General features: G+C 30.4%; 2 protein-coding genes across 2 annotated transcripts; one reads left to right on the top strand and one right to left on the bottom strand.

Annotated features, from left to right (window-relative positions):
- The first annotated feature begins 6,019 nt into the window (after positions 1-6,019).
- On the top strand, positions 6,020-10,384 carry LOC104731592 (indole-3-acetate O-methyltransferase 1). The gene is given in 6 exon segments (XM_010451019.3): positions 6,020-6,147; positions 6,934-7,136; positions 7,593-7,765; positions 7,767-7,998; positions 8,320-8,595; positions 9,839-10,384. Coding segments are annotated over 6 exon segments (1,251 nt in total). The 5' UTR covers positions 6,020-6,134; the 3' UTR covers positions 10,193-10,384.
- A 282-nt stretch (positions 10,385-10,666) lies between these two features.
- LOC104731583 (peroxygenase 2-like) lies at positions 10,667-12,094 on the bottom strand. The gene is made up of 6 exons (XM_010451007.3): positions 11,912-12,094; positions 11,668-11,817; positions 11,481-11,566; positions 11,298-11,392; positions 11,070-11,195; positions 10,667-10,973 (listed from the first exon to the last, which is right to left on the bottom strand). The coding sequence occupies exons 1-6, from the start codon at positions 12,024-12,026 to the stop codon at positions 10,814-10,816; spliced, it is 732 nt and encodes a 243-aa protein (XP_010449309.1). The 5' UTR covers positions 12,027-12,094; the 3' UTR covers positions 10,667-10,813.
- Between the last annotated feature and the right edge of the window lie 2,304 nt (positions 12,095-14,398).

The following is a 14,398-nucleotide window of genomic DNA, read 5'->3' as shown; positions in this document are numbered from 1 at the left end:
CACTATGGGTGAAACAATGAAGCCAAAAGTCTAAGAGTCCAAATTGGCCTAATTAGGTTATGTTAAATTAAAGTAGTGTGTGTGACGATAATACAAAAGTCAGTTTTGTGATAGAAAATATAAACGTACTTAAGTACTACTTACATGTATAAAAATAAAAATAAACTATGATAGAAAACTATAAAAACTTAGAGATATACATTTAACAGAAAGAAAAAGTTGGATCAAGAATGACATGTACAAGTTAAACAAAACAATGGTGGTAAATTTGATTATATATGTTTTTAACAATTGGAGAAAGAAAGTAAACTATAGGTCAAAGTCAATGTAAAGAAAGCAAAAAGAGTAAAAGGGAATGTTGCGGATCGAAGAAAAGACTCTTTGCTTTCTGACCTAACTAAATTTGTTTTTATTTTTTCAATTGCATTGGAAAACCACAGTTTTTCTTAAAGTTTGGTGAGCATTTAATTTTCAGTTGAAGAGTAAAAACAAAGAAAAGATAAGCCATACACAATCTATGGTCGACGTCTTCGGCCGGGTAAGGGAATATAGTATTTTTCTGTGTGTGTTAAACTTCGAATTAATCAACGTCTACAAAACCTACAAATACTCATAATTGTAATGAAACAATTGAACAATCTCGTTTTAACCAGACACTAAAAGTTGATGCTGCGATCGATCAAAACCTTTAAATCATGATCTAGATAACATATAGTACGTTTTAACTCCTTAGCCGATATGTTAGTTGAAAGCCTCGTCCTAGACCAAAAAGAAAAATACTAGTACTATTATACTTAGTGGGAAGACTAATTTTAACTGAATTTAAAGTTGAAGTACGAGAGGTAAGTAATCTAATCTCTTCTCCCCCTAGCTAGCCAACCGTTAATCGTTTTGTTGTCTAATAACGAGCAAAAGTCAATACAAATAATTTTTCCAAATAATCACAAGCCGACACAGACTATTATATAGATAATAGATTGATGCTCTTTTAGCATTTGAAACATTACTAATCATCAAACTTTGATGTCAAATAGAATCGTTTAATGTTCTGTGAGATGGTTTTATAATTGTGGATTGTTTAAATTTGGATACTTCCTTGCTACAAAAATATGTTGGATCATCTTGATCACTTAATTTCTCTATTCTTTTCTTTCTTTCTACACTAATATTTGAACTCTATATTAAAAATATTTATATGATTCAGTTTCTTGAAATTTTTTTTTTTTTTTAATTCTCAAAATTAAAAATTCAATAGACATGTCGGTTCTTAGGTAAGTCTAGTTTGAAAGTTAAACATCATGCAAATCCAATTACAAAGACTAAAATAATTGAAGAGCATATATTGGGGCCTAGTGTTACGCGTAGCGCGAGGATCACGGTAACTATATGTGAAAAGACTCAAAAGCTATTAACAAAAATAGACTTTCCTGGTCTTCTGGTTATTAATCCAATTCGCTTTCCACGTTAGGGACATCATCTGAGTAACTGACAAACCACAAACAAAACTGACTTATGACTATTTTAAGATGATTTTATCCATTTTCTTTAACTGTTATTTGATTAGCTAGTAGTTTTATGCACATAGCGTACGTGTTTATCTATTTATGTGAACATCTAATTTATTTAATAGAGTTTTCATCATGGCAATTTTTGTTGTAGTTAGTTTAAACTTGCAAACAAAAAGTATTAGTATTTCAGTTAGTGGTTGTGGCAGAATTAGGTATACACGAGAAACCATGGTTTCATCTGAAAGACTGAGAGTTATTAAATCATAGGAAAAAAGATGGCTAACTACATGAAGTATTGGAGAATACATGGTCACACATGCCAAGTATAATATTGTATCCTCAACTACACGAAGTATATGTATTGCATGACCACATGCATGAATTATATGACGTTATGTAGTCAACACCATAGACATACAATCCGGTACACCGGTCGAATGATTCCGGCTAAGACCGACGTTGACTCTGGCGTTGACCAACATTGACCAAAACAAATTGTATTTTAATTTTTTTCTATGAAAAAACAAAATAATAAATTACTATATTAAATTATTTATGAATTTTCATGATTAGAAAACATTCTATTCAATATCTAAATATCTTAGGTATCTCTAATGTATTTATTCTTATAATTAATTAATCTTTATTTTTAAAACTAAAATAATAGTTAAATAAAAATAATTTATAATTATTTTCAAGATATTTATAGATTTTATCTTGATTTTAGGATATGTTTGCAAAAGGATATAGAATAAGAGGATTTTTGCAAATGCCCTTATATTATATATTGAAAATAATTATATATCATTATATTTTATCTGTTAAAAGTAAATAGTGTTAATTTTTTGTTATTGTTTACATGTTATTAGGAGTATGTAAATTTTTTAATAACCAAAGAGTATCTAAAATTTTGTATACTCTTTACCATGCAAATTTTAAAGTAAAAAGTCATATACTCAAATCTTTTGCATATTATTTTCTAATGAAAATAGTTGAATTTGATTTTATTGATTCTTGTAGTATTTAAAATTTTAAATAATATGATGATCAGAGATTTATATATATAAAATCATTAATAATTACATATGTTATATATATATATATATATTTCTTGAAAATAATTATTAATAATTTTATTTAACTATTAGTTTAGCTTCAAAAATAAAAGTAACTAATTATAAGAATGAATATATTAGCTTCAAAAATACAATTTTTTGGTCAATGTTGGTCTTCGCTGGAATTATTCGACCGGTGTACCGGATTGTATGTCTATGGTGTTGACCACATAACGTCATATAGTTCATGCATGTGGCCATGCAATACATATACTTCGTGTATTTGATGATACAATATTATACTTGGCATGTATGATCATGCATTCTTTAATACTTGATGTAGCTAGCCATTTTTTTTCCTAAATCATACTGTTAACGATAACTTAACGGTAAAAATCGTTACATTAGTACCTTATCTAAGTTTACGTGCCTATTGCCTAGTGTCTATAGTGAACATGTTCAGTATTTCTTTAACTTTATATTGATTGGTCTAGTCTATATGCGATTAATTAATTAATTAAATTCAAAATCATTTGGTTTCATCCATGTCTCGAATCAATCTCACTTGAGCTAGCTGTATTAATTAAAGATATCCTAAATTGTTTTTAAAATTGGTCTGATGATACATATAGTACTACTTTGTAGTGAATTTTTAAACATATGTATCTTTAACACCTTTCATTAATGATTAAATCTCTAAAAGCTAATTATGATAATAATCAGTAACATTAAATAACTGTTAATATATTGGTAGAGGAAATTATTCATGTATGAATATTAAATTCGTGACCAACTCGTATAATTGTGACCCTCTCGTTACTTGAAAGTTTGTAGTCATTGATAAGTCCAAATTCCAGTTAAGTATATACCACATATCATTAGTCAATAATCTCCTCTCCCTTCTCATTGCCCTTTGTAGATCATTTTAATATTTTATAACTGTTAAAATGTGCTAGCTAGAAAGAAAGATGAGTTTTTTTTTTGTGTGTAAATGTTCAAATTTCATTACTTAAAATTTTAGTTAGAACTACAAAGTTATCTACCCCATACAAAAGTGGAATCTAAGACATAAGAATTTATAGCGGAAAAGAAATACAACCAAATCAAAGATGAGTTTGTTACGTAATTATTTAGTTATCTTGAGATAAGAATACAAAAACAAATATAGCAAAAAGATAAAGATAAGAAGGGTATGAAAACGTATAGCAACAACAAAAGAAGAGGTTAAAACATCAAAAAATTAAATGGAATATATGGATTTAGTGACACAAGAATGACAAGAGCGAAAATATATATTAATTTCTTTCAACAATGTTACGTCTCAATAAAATATAAATTTGAAAAAAAAATATAATCTTCGGCTTAGTAAAAAAAAAAAAAATAGTAACCCTCCTAAATCTAATGTTTGTGATTTAATAATATTTCTAAATTTGGTGGTTATAAATCAGAATTACACAAAGAAAAATGCATTAGTCAGATAACAGAAGTATAGAAACAGTAGGGCTTTCATTTCACGACTCTTGTGGCATGCTAGTGAAAATTTGGTTGTTGGCTTAATATAAGATATATTGGACCCACTTGTATCTTTCATTCTGGTTATACCTTTTGCTAATTATTCTTTTTATATATATACTTTATCTAATTTAGTATTACCAATGGAATTCATGCAATACCTATATCCATATATGTGTCTACCAACAATCACTTTACTCTAGTGACACTTTACCCATTTTTAAGATCCATTAATTAGTTATAGTTCAATTCAATGACTAAAGAACCCCTCCATATATTAATTAATGATTGTAAATTAAGACATTTCAGATTTGCATGTTCATCCCTGTAATCCTGTTGTCATGTACTAAATTGGTTTAATATTGGCAACCAAAATTATGTATGGGTATTCAGAAGATTGAGTACAAATACAGCTTAGCTATTTTCATGGTCTATGTACAAAAATAATGTTTGTATATATATAGTGAGAAGGAAATATCAAGCCCCCAAAGGTGCAACAACATGCAAAAGAAATCAAAATCAACATTATAGTGTAAGAGAATATAATTGGGATGCAAAATTATGTTTGGTGGAAAATAATAAATTATTATAACATCTAGTTTTAGGATAGGGATGATGGAAATGTAGAAAAATGGATAGAGAGTTGAAAAAAAAAAAAAAAAACCGGCAACATGATGAAGAAACTAGTCTCCTTTTGGTATGTTTTTTGCTTCCACTCTCTCTGTTCCATTGGATTCCATGAATTTTCGCCGTCAATCTCGTGCCTTACCCACTCTTATTCCTATATATATATATATATTACATTTACTAAAAGTGAGATTTAAGCTAGTTGATGTGTCCAGTTTCGTGTTTGGTTGGGACTTGGGGTTGGTATATATCGACAAGTGTTCTTAAATTTGCTCGTAATTTTTTTGATTTAATTAAAATTTAATTATACGTTACCTCTCTAGAGGAAATTAAACTACCGCCAATTAGATCACCTGAGCTTACGTACGTTCCATCGATTAAATTATTTAAATATACATTGCCTTTAAAGGCATATAAATCGACCGTTTCATTTTACAAAACCAGGTGTCGTCGTAGTTTTAATGACATCGTCTTCGTCTAACCACATTTTTTGTGCTAGTTGATAAAGATTACCTGGCAATCTCGTTAGGACCAATACTTGGGATATATAAATGATACGATATATTGGATAAAAAAGCAATGGATGAAGAATGTTTGAAACATGCATGAATCTAACTAAGATCGTATCATAGCTTTAGTACTCCTGATGTTCCCTCGGGTGGTATCATATGGAAACATATTCATTTTCCTTTTGATTTTTCTCATCATGAATTTCTAAAGCCAACCAATAAGTTCTTACTCTTAATTAAGACTCATGAAACAACCAATTAACCTTGTATAATTATGGTCCTCTTAATTACTAGTCTCATAACCAACATACTTTTTTTGTATATATAGTGTTATCATCATTCATCATATTCAGTTCAAAATTTTACTAACATATCACAACAAAACGATTAAGGAACTACCAGCCACTGAGATATGACTGACGAGTCAAGAAACAACACGTTGAAATTAATCAAAATTTTGCATTCACACAATCTACGAATGTCACATTAAATTTTGAATCCAGCCAGGTCATGATGCCAAAAAAAAAATCAAATATATTTCCACAACTGAAAAACACAATAATCAACTAGTATATATTATACATATATATATGGTAAGGAATTATTTTGGTGTTATAATCATCCGTTTTCTATGGAATAATGTTATTCCTTAATATATTTAGTAATCAATTAAATTGGTAACAAATGAAATTTTCCTAATCAATCTTTACTTTAATGGACGGTTGAGATTAAATCTTAAGGAAAACTTAAAGAGGAATTAGGTCATCTCTCCGTCTATAAATATACGTTTTTAGTCCATTTTTAAGGCAATAAATCTCAAAAAAACAATACAAAGAGAATAAGTTCATAGACAAGGGGGGAAGATAAACCTAATCACCTAACTAGGACTTCAGGAAGTTGTCCATCAAGAAATCTCTACAACAATGAATGGAGGAGGTACTCCGCTAACCCTCCTTTATAATTCTATTATGTAATTAATCATATTGCTTAAAAGATCTTAGGTTTTATGTAAATTACACTTACATATGTATCCAATAAATATCTCAATCAATATAAACAAACTAAATACCACAGCATAAAACGACATTTAAAAATATAAATAATTAATATGTATATAAAGAAATTCCTTCTATATATGACCGAAAATATATTACCATGAAAAACACCACATTCTTCTAATCTCAAAAATAGTACTTATACGTATATGTAGTATATTATGTACTTTTTGTAGATGTGTGTGAACAAATGCTATTTTGATACCAAAAAGAAATAACAATTTGCGAACAGAAAACATTTATGTTTAGATATTTTCATTTTAAATCACAACCGCAAAAATACTTGACAGAAAAATATCACATTAGATATTTAAAATTATACGTGTATACATCATATATTGATTATTGTGTGTACATCATACATATATAACCACCATATATTGTTCTACTCTTTACTCCAATTAGCCCTACACAAAATGTGGTTGACAAAAAAGTATAACCTATAGTGCACAAAATGACAAACTATGTATATAGTATATCATGTGACACAAGTACACCACATTATTATATTTTGTTTTTGGGGAAACAAACATAATGATGCGTTGTTTTTGCATGAATAATCAGTACATACACAATATGTATACGCAATGGCACATTTAATAATATGTTTCCCCATTCAACTTAATGCATACATTTATCATTTCCTCTTTTCTATAAATACGTGTAGTCTCTTCGAGCTTGTCTCATTCACAAAAAGAAGGTGTAGAGAAAGATAGCGAGAGATCGAGGAGAGAAGAGATCCACAGAGAGAGAGAGAGAATGGCTTCTAAGGGAGACAATGTTGCTGTATGTAACATGAAGCTCGAGAGACTTCTCAGCATGAAAGGTGGCAAAGGACAAGACAGCTATGCCAATAACTCTCAAGCTCAGGTCTCTACATCTTTTCTTTTTCTTTTTTTTTCTAATTACTTCAAAATTATATCATAAAAAACTTCTACTTATTCGAATTTTTGATCTCGAGTGACAAATTCGAAAATTCAAGAAGATAATCGTATATATTTTTTTCTTCTATTTTAAAAAAGGGTTTAGAGACGAAATTTTTTTAAGAAAGATTTGCTCTTAAAAATAATTTTTTCTTGGGTGTATTTTCCGTTTCATTTCGGTTTCGTTCTCCATTACGGTTTCTTTGACTCATGCATGCTATTGATTTGCTAAGTAATCAATTTTTAAAAAATTATTAAGCTGTATATTAAAACAAAATGAGGATAATGTTGAGACAAACAAGAGCCAGCGTCTACGTGCATGGTAATTTATATATTTAGTAATATTGATACGCGACAATTTGATATCATGAAATGTAAATTAAAGAAAAAATAATATATGCAGGCGATGCATGCACGGTCTATGCTTCACCTGTTAGAAGAAACACTTGACAATGTTCACCTAAACTCCTCCGCCAGTCCCCCACCGTTCACGGCGGTTGATCTTGGCTGCTCATCCGGCGCAAACACTGTCCACATAATCGATTTCATAGTCAAACACATCTCTAAGAGGTTTGATTCCGCCGGAGTTCACAGCTTTCTTCGCCGATCTCCCGAGCAACGACTTCAACACACTTTTTCAGCTTCTTCCACCACTTGTCTCTAACTCTTGCATGGAGGAGTGCCTTGCTGCCGATGGAAACCGCTCCTACTTCGTCGCTGGTGTTCCTGGCTCGTTTTACCGGAGACTTTTTCCGGCGAGAACCATTGACTTTTTCCACTCTGCCTTCTCCTTGCATTGGCTCTCTCAGGTACACACTGTATACGTAACGTTTGCTAGGTCACCTTTATTACACGTGTCATGGTGTTCGGTTTTTCTGCTTTAAGCTAGCTTTAACGGTTAAATATATCAATTAATTAATGTCAGAATACGGGACTTATTTATTTATATTTCTACCGGAATAGGTTAATAGTAATATAACTTATTAGTGTCTACCTCAGAAGTTTTTGTTATGCCAACATTATTTTTGATTTTGTGAACTTGAATTTTTTTTCGTTTGATAAATATTAATTAAAAATCCAAAACAAAACACTTTTGATAAAATATCTTTAAGAAATGGAAAATATGGTAGGTGCCGGAAAGTGTGACGGATAGGAGATCGGCTGCGTACAATAGAGGGAGAGTTTTCATACACGGCGCTGGAGAGAAGACAACGACGGCTTACAAGCGGCAGTTTCAGGCGGACTTGGCGGAGTTTTTGAGGGCAAGAGCTGCGGAGGTTAAGAGAGGTGGGGCCATGTTTCTGGTTTGTCTCGGTCGTACCTCTCTGGACCCCACCGACCAGGGTGGTGCCGGTCTACTCTTCGGCACTCATTTTCAGGACGCTTGGGACGACCTTGTCCGCGAGGTACGTACTATCGACCTTAGTTTATTTTATACTATCTTTCCCCCAAAGTAATTAGTTAAATTTGATTACGTAAAACTCTATATTTAACCTCGAGTTCTTAACTTATATTAGTTGTATTACTATTAACATGCCCTTTTGGCTTTTATGAAAAAACGCTAGAAATGAGGAAAACAACTTATTTATACCACTAGGATAGACATCTACATTTGACCCAATTTAGATATTTCTTTGGAAATGTCGCTACCCTTTTTTTTTTTTTTGGTTTCTCTAAAAAAATTAACCATTTTCTAAAAAGCTACAGCAGTATTGAATCTCAAGAGTAATAAAATCTCTAACTCGTAAAGTCATCAAACCTAGTAAACTAGTTTTGTATATAAAATATCAAAAGTTGTCCATAAGTTTCTTGAAATTAAGCTTTTCTTACCAAGACTATATTTTTTTTTTAAAACCTACTATTCTATAGTTATATATATTGTTACATACAGGACCACATGCTATCCATACTTTTCTTAAAATTAAGTTTGATACTGCCACAAATATATCTTTACGAATTCAAACGTAATGTAGTATTAAAATTAAGTTTAAAGACAATATATATTTTTCATAAAAAAATATTATGTGTAAATGTAAATCCATATACGTATGTACAACGAAACTGCAGAAACAAATGATTACTGACTTACTGTACACTCTCACCACTCCTCGTTGTAGATGTAACAATCAATCTTACCCGTCGGATTGTCCTCATCGATGATAATGAATCTGAACCATCCATCGCTACCATCATTTTATCCGTCAAAATAAAATCGAAATGATTACCTTGTAGAGACAAAATTGGCAGGCCATATTATTGAAGTACGGTAGTGAAAGAAGACATTCAAAAAAATTCAACAAGAATTGTTACGTTGCTTTCTAACATAATCATTTTAGTCCGTTAGTTCAAATAGTCACCACCAAAAAGTAAAGTTCACATGTATTTAAGTCATTATAACCTATAGTCAGATGATACTAATATAAAAGTTAGTGAATCAAAGTACATAAATATATAATTCAATCAGGATATAAATTCACATATTGAGTTACGAAAAACAGAGTCCTAGAGGCTCATCATAAAATGATTCGAACATTTTTTTGTGTGTTTAACTAATTAAAAGTCCTGATGATTTTTTATTTTTATTTTGAATTTCGGTTCAAAATTGTTATCTGAATCTATGATTAACCAGAATTAACATTTTATCTTTAGGGTTTGGTAGCGGCAGAGAAACGGGACGGATTCAATATCCCAGTGTACGCACCAAGCTTGCAAGATTTCAAGGAAGTAGTTGAAGCCAACGGCTCATTTGCAATTGAGAAGCTGGTGGTTTACAAAGGAGGGAGTCCACTTGTGGTGAGTGAGCCGGACGACGCATCCGAGGTCGGTCGTGCCTTTGCTAGTAGTTGTCGGAGTGTGGCAGGAGTGCTTGTGGAAGCTCACATAGGCGAAGAGCTAAGCAATGAGCTGTTCTCACGAGTTGAACGCCGAGCCACTAGCCATGCCAAAGATGTCTTGGTGAATTTGCAGTTCTTCCACATCGTCGCTTCTTTGTCCTTTACTTAATACCAAATAATATGACAAAGACTAATTAAAAGTAATATGCTCGTGTGCTCTCTTGTCTAAACTTTTGTTTTTCTGTTCGTAGGGCCTCTACTTAATTTGTTCTTTCTAGTTCTTATCTTCTTTATAATGGGGTTTTGATCATGTAAACTAAATTAGTCGGCCTTTAGTACCAAAGAAAACCTTTATGAAAAAGGAAGCCTCTTGTTCCAGTGTATGCAGGGTTCCTACTTCCTACTCAAATCAACCAAACCAAACTATAGTAAAACAACTCGAGTTTACTTCTTTTTATGTAAATAGTCAAATTGACTCCCAAAATATAACGAATCCAAATTCGAATCTTTTCGTAACATTTTATTTATGCTTGAACCACTGTAATGTTTTAAATAAAATACGGAATTTTTATAAATCTTTGTATCCTAATTGAAAGAAATAGACGTTAAAAGCATCTTGTTAAAAGAAAGAAAGAAAGGCAGGTGAATAATAAACCACTATTGATTTATTGAATATATTTTTACATGCATGCATACTAAACAAACGCACCGTATACAAATTATTGCTTCATTACATCACCACTATTGAATTAATTTAAGTGCTTTCCACATTAGTTCCAAGTGATGATGATCAGTAGTACGTCTTGTACTCCTTGATCTCAGCGTAGTTCCTCGCACAATACTCAAACAAGCTTCCATCGAAGCACCGCCTTATGGCTTCTTTAGACAAGAATCCTTCTTCATCACTCGCTAACACATACAATACTCCCCATTCAACCTTGCTTGCTAGCCTACACACCAATTACAATACACTTCTTCAAGAAACCAAAAATCCGTTAACTATAAAGGAAACATTACCACATTTGAGCATTGTAACAAGTACGTACCATCCAAAAAAGTCAAAGGCATCGCGGTTTCCTTCCGTCATGTCCCATAGTTCTCCAAGACTCAACTTATCTGGTACTGTCCTTGCGTATTTGCTAAACATCAACTCAAGATTTGCTGGTGTATACCTTCCCAAAGCAATACATATATACATATAAATCTGAGTGTATCGCGATCCTATAATTACGGAAAATATCAAATATGGATTGTGGTTACGAGAGGTTACTAACCTTCCTTCATTGTCATATGTTTTAGAGTCGCTTCCGTGCTTTGCCTTGTGAATGTTGTGCATATATATAGGGAAAAATGGAGACGGTAACCATCCCTGTTTCAGCAATTATAAACGTAACAATCATAGCTAGGTCCAGCTAGATAAAGCTAAAATTAGTTAAACCAAACTATATGTACTGTACCGGGAGAGTAGCATAGCTAAGAGCTATGTGGATACAAGCCGTTAAGATAAGTGACGCAAGTAAATTGAAACCGAGTAACTGGAAACCTGGTGCAATCGATTTCGTATATGTATACAAGGACCAGTAAATATATAAACCAATATGTTATAACTCATTAGCTCTATATATGGAGAGGTTAAAGGTGTACCAGAGAAGGTTTCATAGGGATAAATGATGCCATTATCGTCCAAATCGAAGAAAGCTACATGTTGCTGCATAACACTAAGGCCATTGTGTCTATGCTCTGGTGTTCCTAGCGGGTGTTCCATGTCTGGTGCTTGTAGTGCTCTCGGCAAATCTAAGTATTAAAAGAAACCCGGTTATGTAGCGTAGAAGTCACGCATTATTTATGTATATGAACATTTATAGATGGGTTAGGATATCATGAGTACAGGGTTTAGTAAGTGTGTCATCCAAGTCACCGCGAACACGACGGTGATAAGTGACCGGAGCATAGGGGGCCACCGTCTCCATTGCGTCTCTCTCCATCCTCGCCATTGTCGTCATTTTTCTCTCTCTCTCTCTCTCTACAAACGAACAAATTAGGAAGAAGAGGAGACCGAAACATTTCGATGCTCCGTGGCGGACATGCACGCGCGACAATGCCACATTAATTTCACCCTTCACACGAGTCAATGACACTTGTCACTTATAAAAGTGGATATAGAAACCAGAACAAGCTTTTCTAAAACCGAACCGTAACAAAGTTGTTACTTGTTACACTGAAAAAAAAAACCAATAGAACCTTACCTAGCATGATTGAAATGAAGAAAACCAAAATCATAAAACTAAATTAACCGAACCAACAAAAAATAATAAAAAGCTGAATTACTATTTCGACTACAGAACCGAAATCAACTTAATTTCGGTTATGGTTGGAATTGGAACACACTACTTATCATAAGATTGATACATTTTGATAAAACTGAGAATTGACCGACCTTGCATAACACAAATCATCATACATAGTTACATATTATATATGTAGATCATATGGATTAGTGTTTCATATTTGTACAACATTCCATGTTCATCATAAATATTTCAGATACATAAAATAATTTTATGTGTAAAGAGAATATAAAATTATATATAAGTTGATTGCAATAAAGTATAAAAATATAATTTTAATACCTACATTATATTACTAGTCTTCGTACTATATTATTATTACTAGTCATAACGGGCTTATTTATTTCAAACCCCCTGCGATGTCATGGGGGAAGTATTTAAGAAAGAAAAAGATTAAATTTAAAATTTAAAATTATACATTATAAAATTATTTAATTGTAATAGAATAATTTGAATACATTAATATTAAACATAAACTATTATTAAAAATATAATTATAAAAATGAAAACTTATAATAAAAATATTATGTAGAATAGACGCAACTTTGCAAAACATATTATTTAAATTATTATAAATATAAGATATTTTTATGAAGAATTATGGTAAAGAATTACAATTAAAAAATCATTATAACAATATGATCCTAACTTAGAATATTGAACTAATGGTTGTAATGAGTAAATGTAAATTTCTATTAAATAAGTATAATTAAAAATATATTTAATAATGAGTGAAACTGTATCAACGAAAAATTAAAATTAAAATATACAACTCTTTAAAACAAAATAAATTAAATTTTAAATATTAAAATAGTTTTTAACGGAAAGTTACGATAAATAGACGGAACTGTAAATTCTATATTAAGTTTTATTAAATTTCTATATTACTATATTCATTTCTAAAGTTTTAGTTAGATTATAGAATAACATTGATATTAGATATTAAAATTCAAATTATTTAGATTCAACAGAAAACGAAAAATTTCTTTCAACGAACAATGATTTGCTAGTTATTAATGAAGAGACAAATATATAGAGAATTCAAAAGATATGACTATTAAATAGACACACCTATTAGAACGAAAAGTGGTGATAAAAAAATATGAATAAAATTTAGTGAAAAGATACAACTCTATAATAAACAAATACAACTGTTTAAGTTTTTTTTTTTAAACCATTTTTTTACAAAAAGTACTACGAAAAGTTGCAACTGTTTTTTGCATTTATTCAGATTGTATTTTTATATGTGAAAATATTTTTAATGAAAAGTTAAGATAAATATATGTAACCGTAAATTATAAATTAAGTTGTCTTAAATTTCTCTATTGATATAATCATTTCTAAAATTTTAGTTAGATTATAGAATAACGTTGAATATTAGATATATTCAATTATTTAGATTTAACATAAAATGGAAAATCTGTTTTAATGAATTTGTTAGTTAGTGATGAAGAGACAAATATAAAGAGATTTCAAAACGCATGACTATTTAAATAGACACACCTATTAAAACAAAAATTTGTGATGAAAAAATATAAATAAAAGATAGTAAAAAGACACAACTCTACAGTGAACATATACAACCGTTTGAATTAAAAGAAAACAAATAAAAACAATTTTTTTTCGAAAAAGTACTACGAAAAATTGCAACTGTTGTGTTTGCACTTGATTATACCTATCCTACAAAAAATTATAAATGTTGTGTTTGCACTTGATTATACCTACAAACTCATATAAATTGCTTTTAAGAAGACATCTTTATTATTATATTTAAAAGTCAAATCCAAAAGCTCATTATATAATGCAACATATCATTAGATTTTTATAGAAAAAATTAACTAAAAGTTTTAAATTAGGTTTATCTTTCCAAAAATCTTTTGTTAAATCAAGAATTTGAGGAATTTCTTTACTTTTAAAACAATGAATGCTAGAGAATAATTTGGAGAATTGTAAAATTCGTTGAGATTGAAATTTTATATTATTTTATGTCATGACAAAAAAATGAGAACAGTTCAAACAGACAAATA

This window comes from Camelina sativa, chromosome 2, assembly GCF_030686135.1.
Source record: "Camelina sativa cultivar CO46 ecotype springtype chromosome 2, ASM3068613v1".
NCBI classification, from domain to species: Eukaryota; Viridiplantae; Streptophyta; class Magnoliopsida; order Brassicales; family Brassicaceae; genus Camelina; species Camelina sativa.
This window is presented reverse-complemented; position numbering and strand designations above follow the sequence as displayed.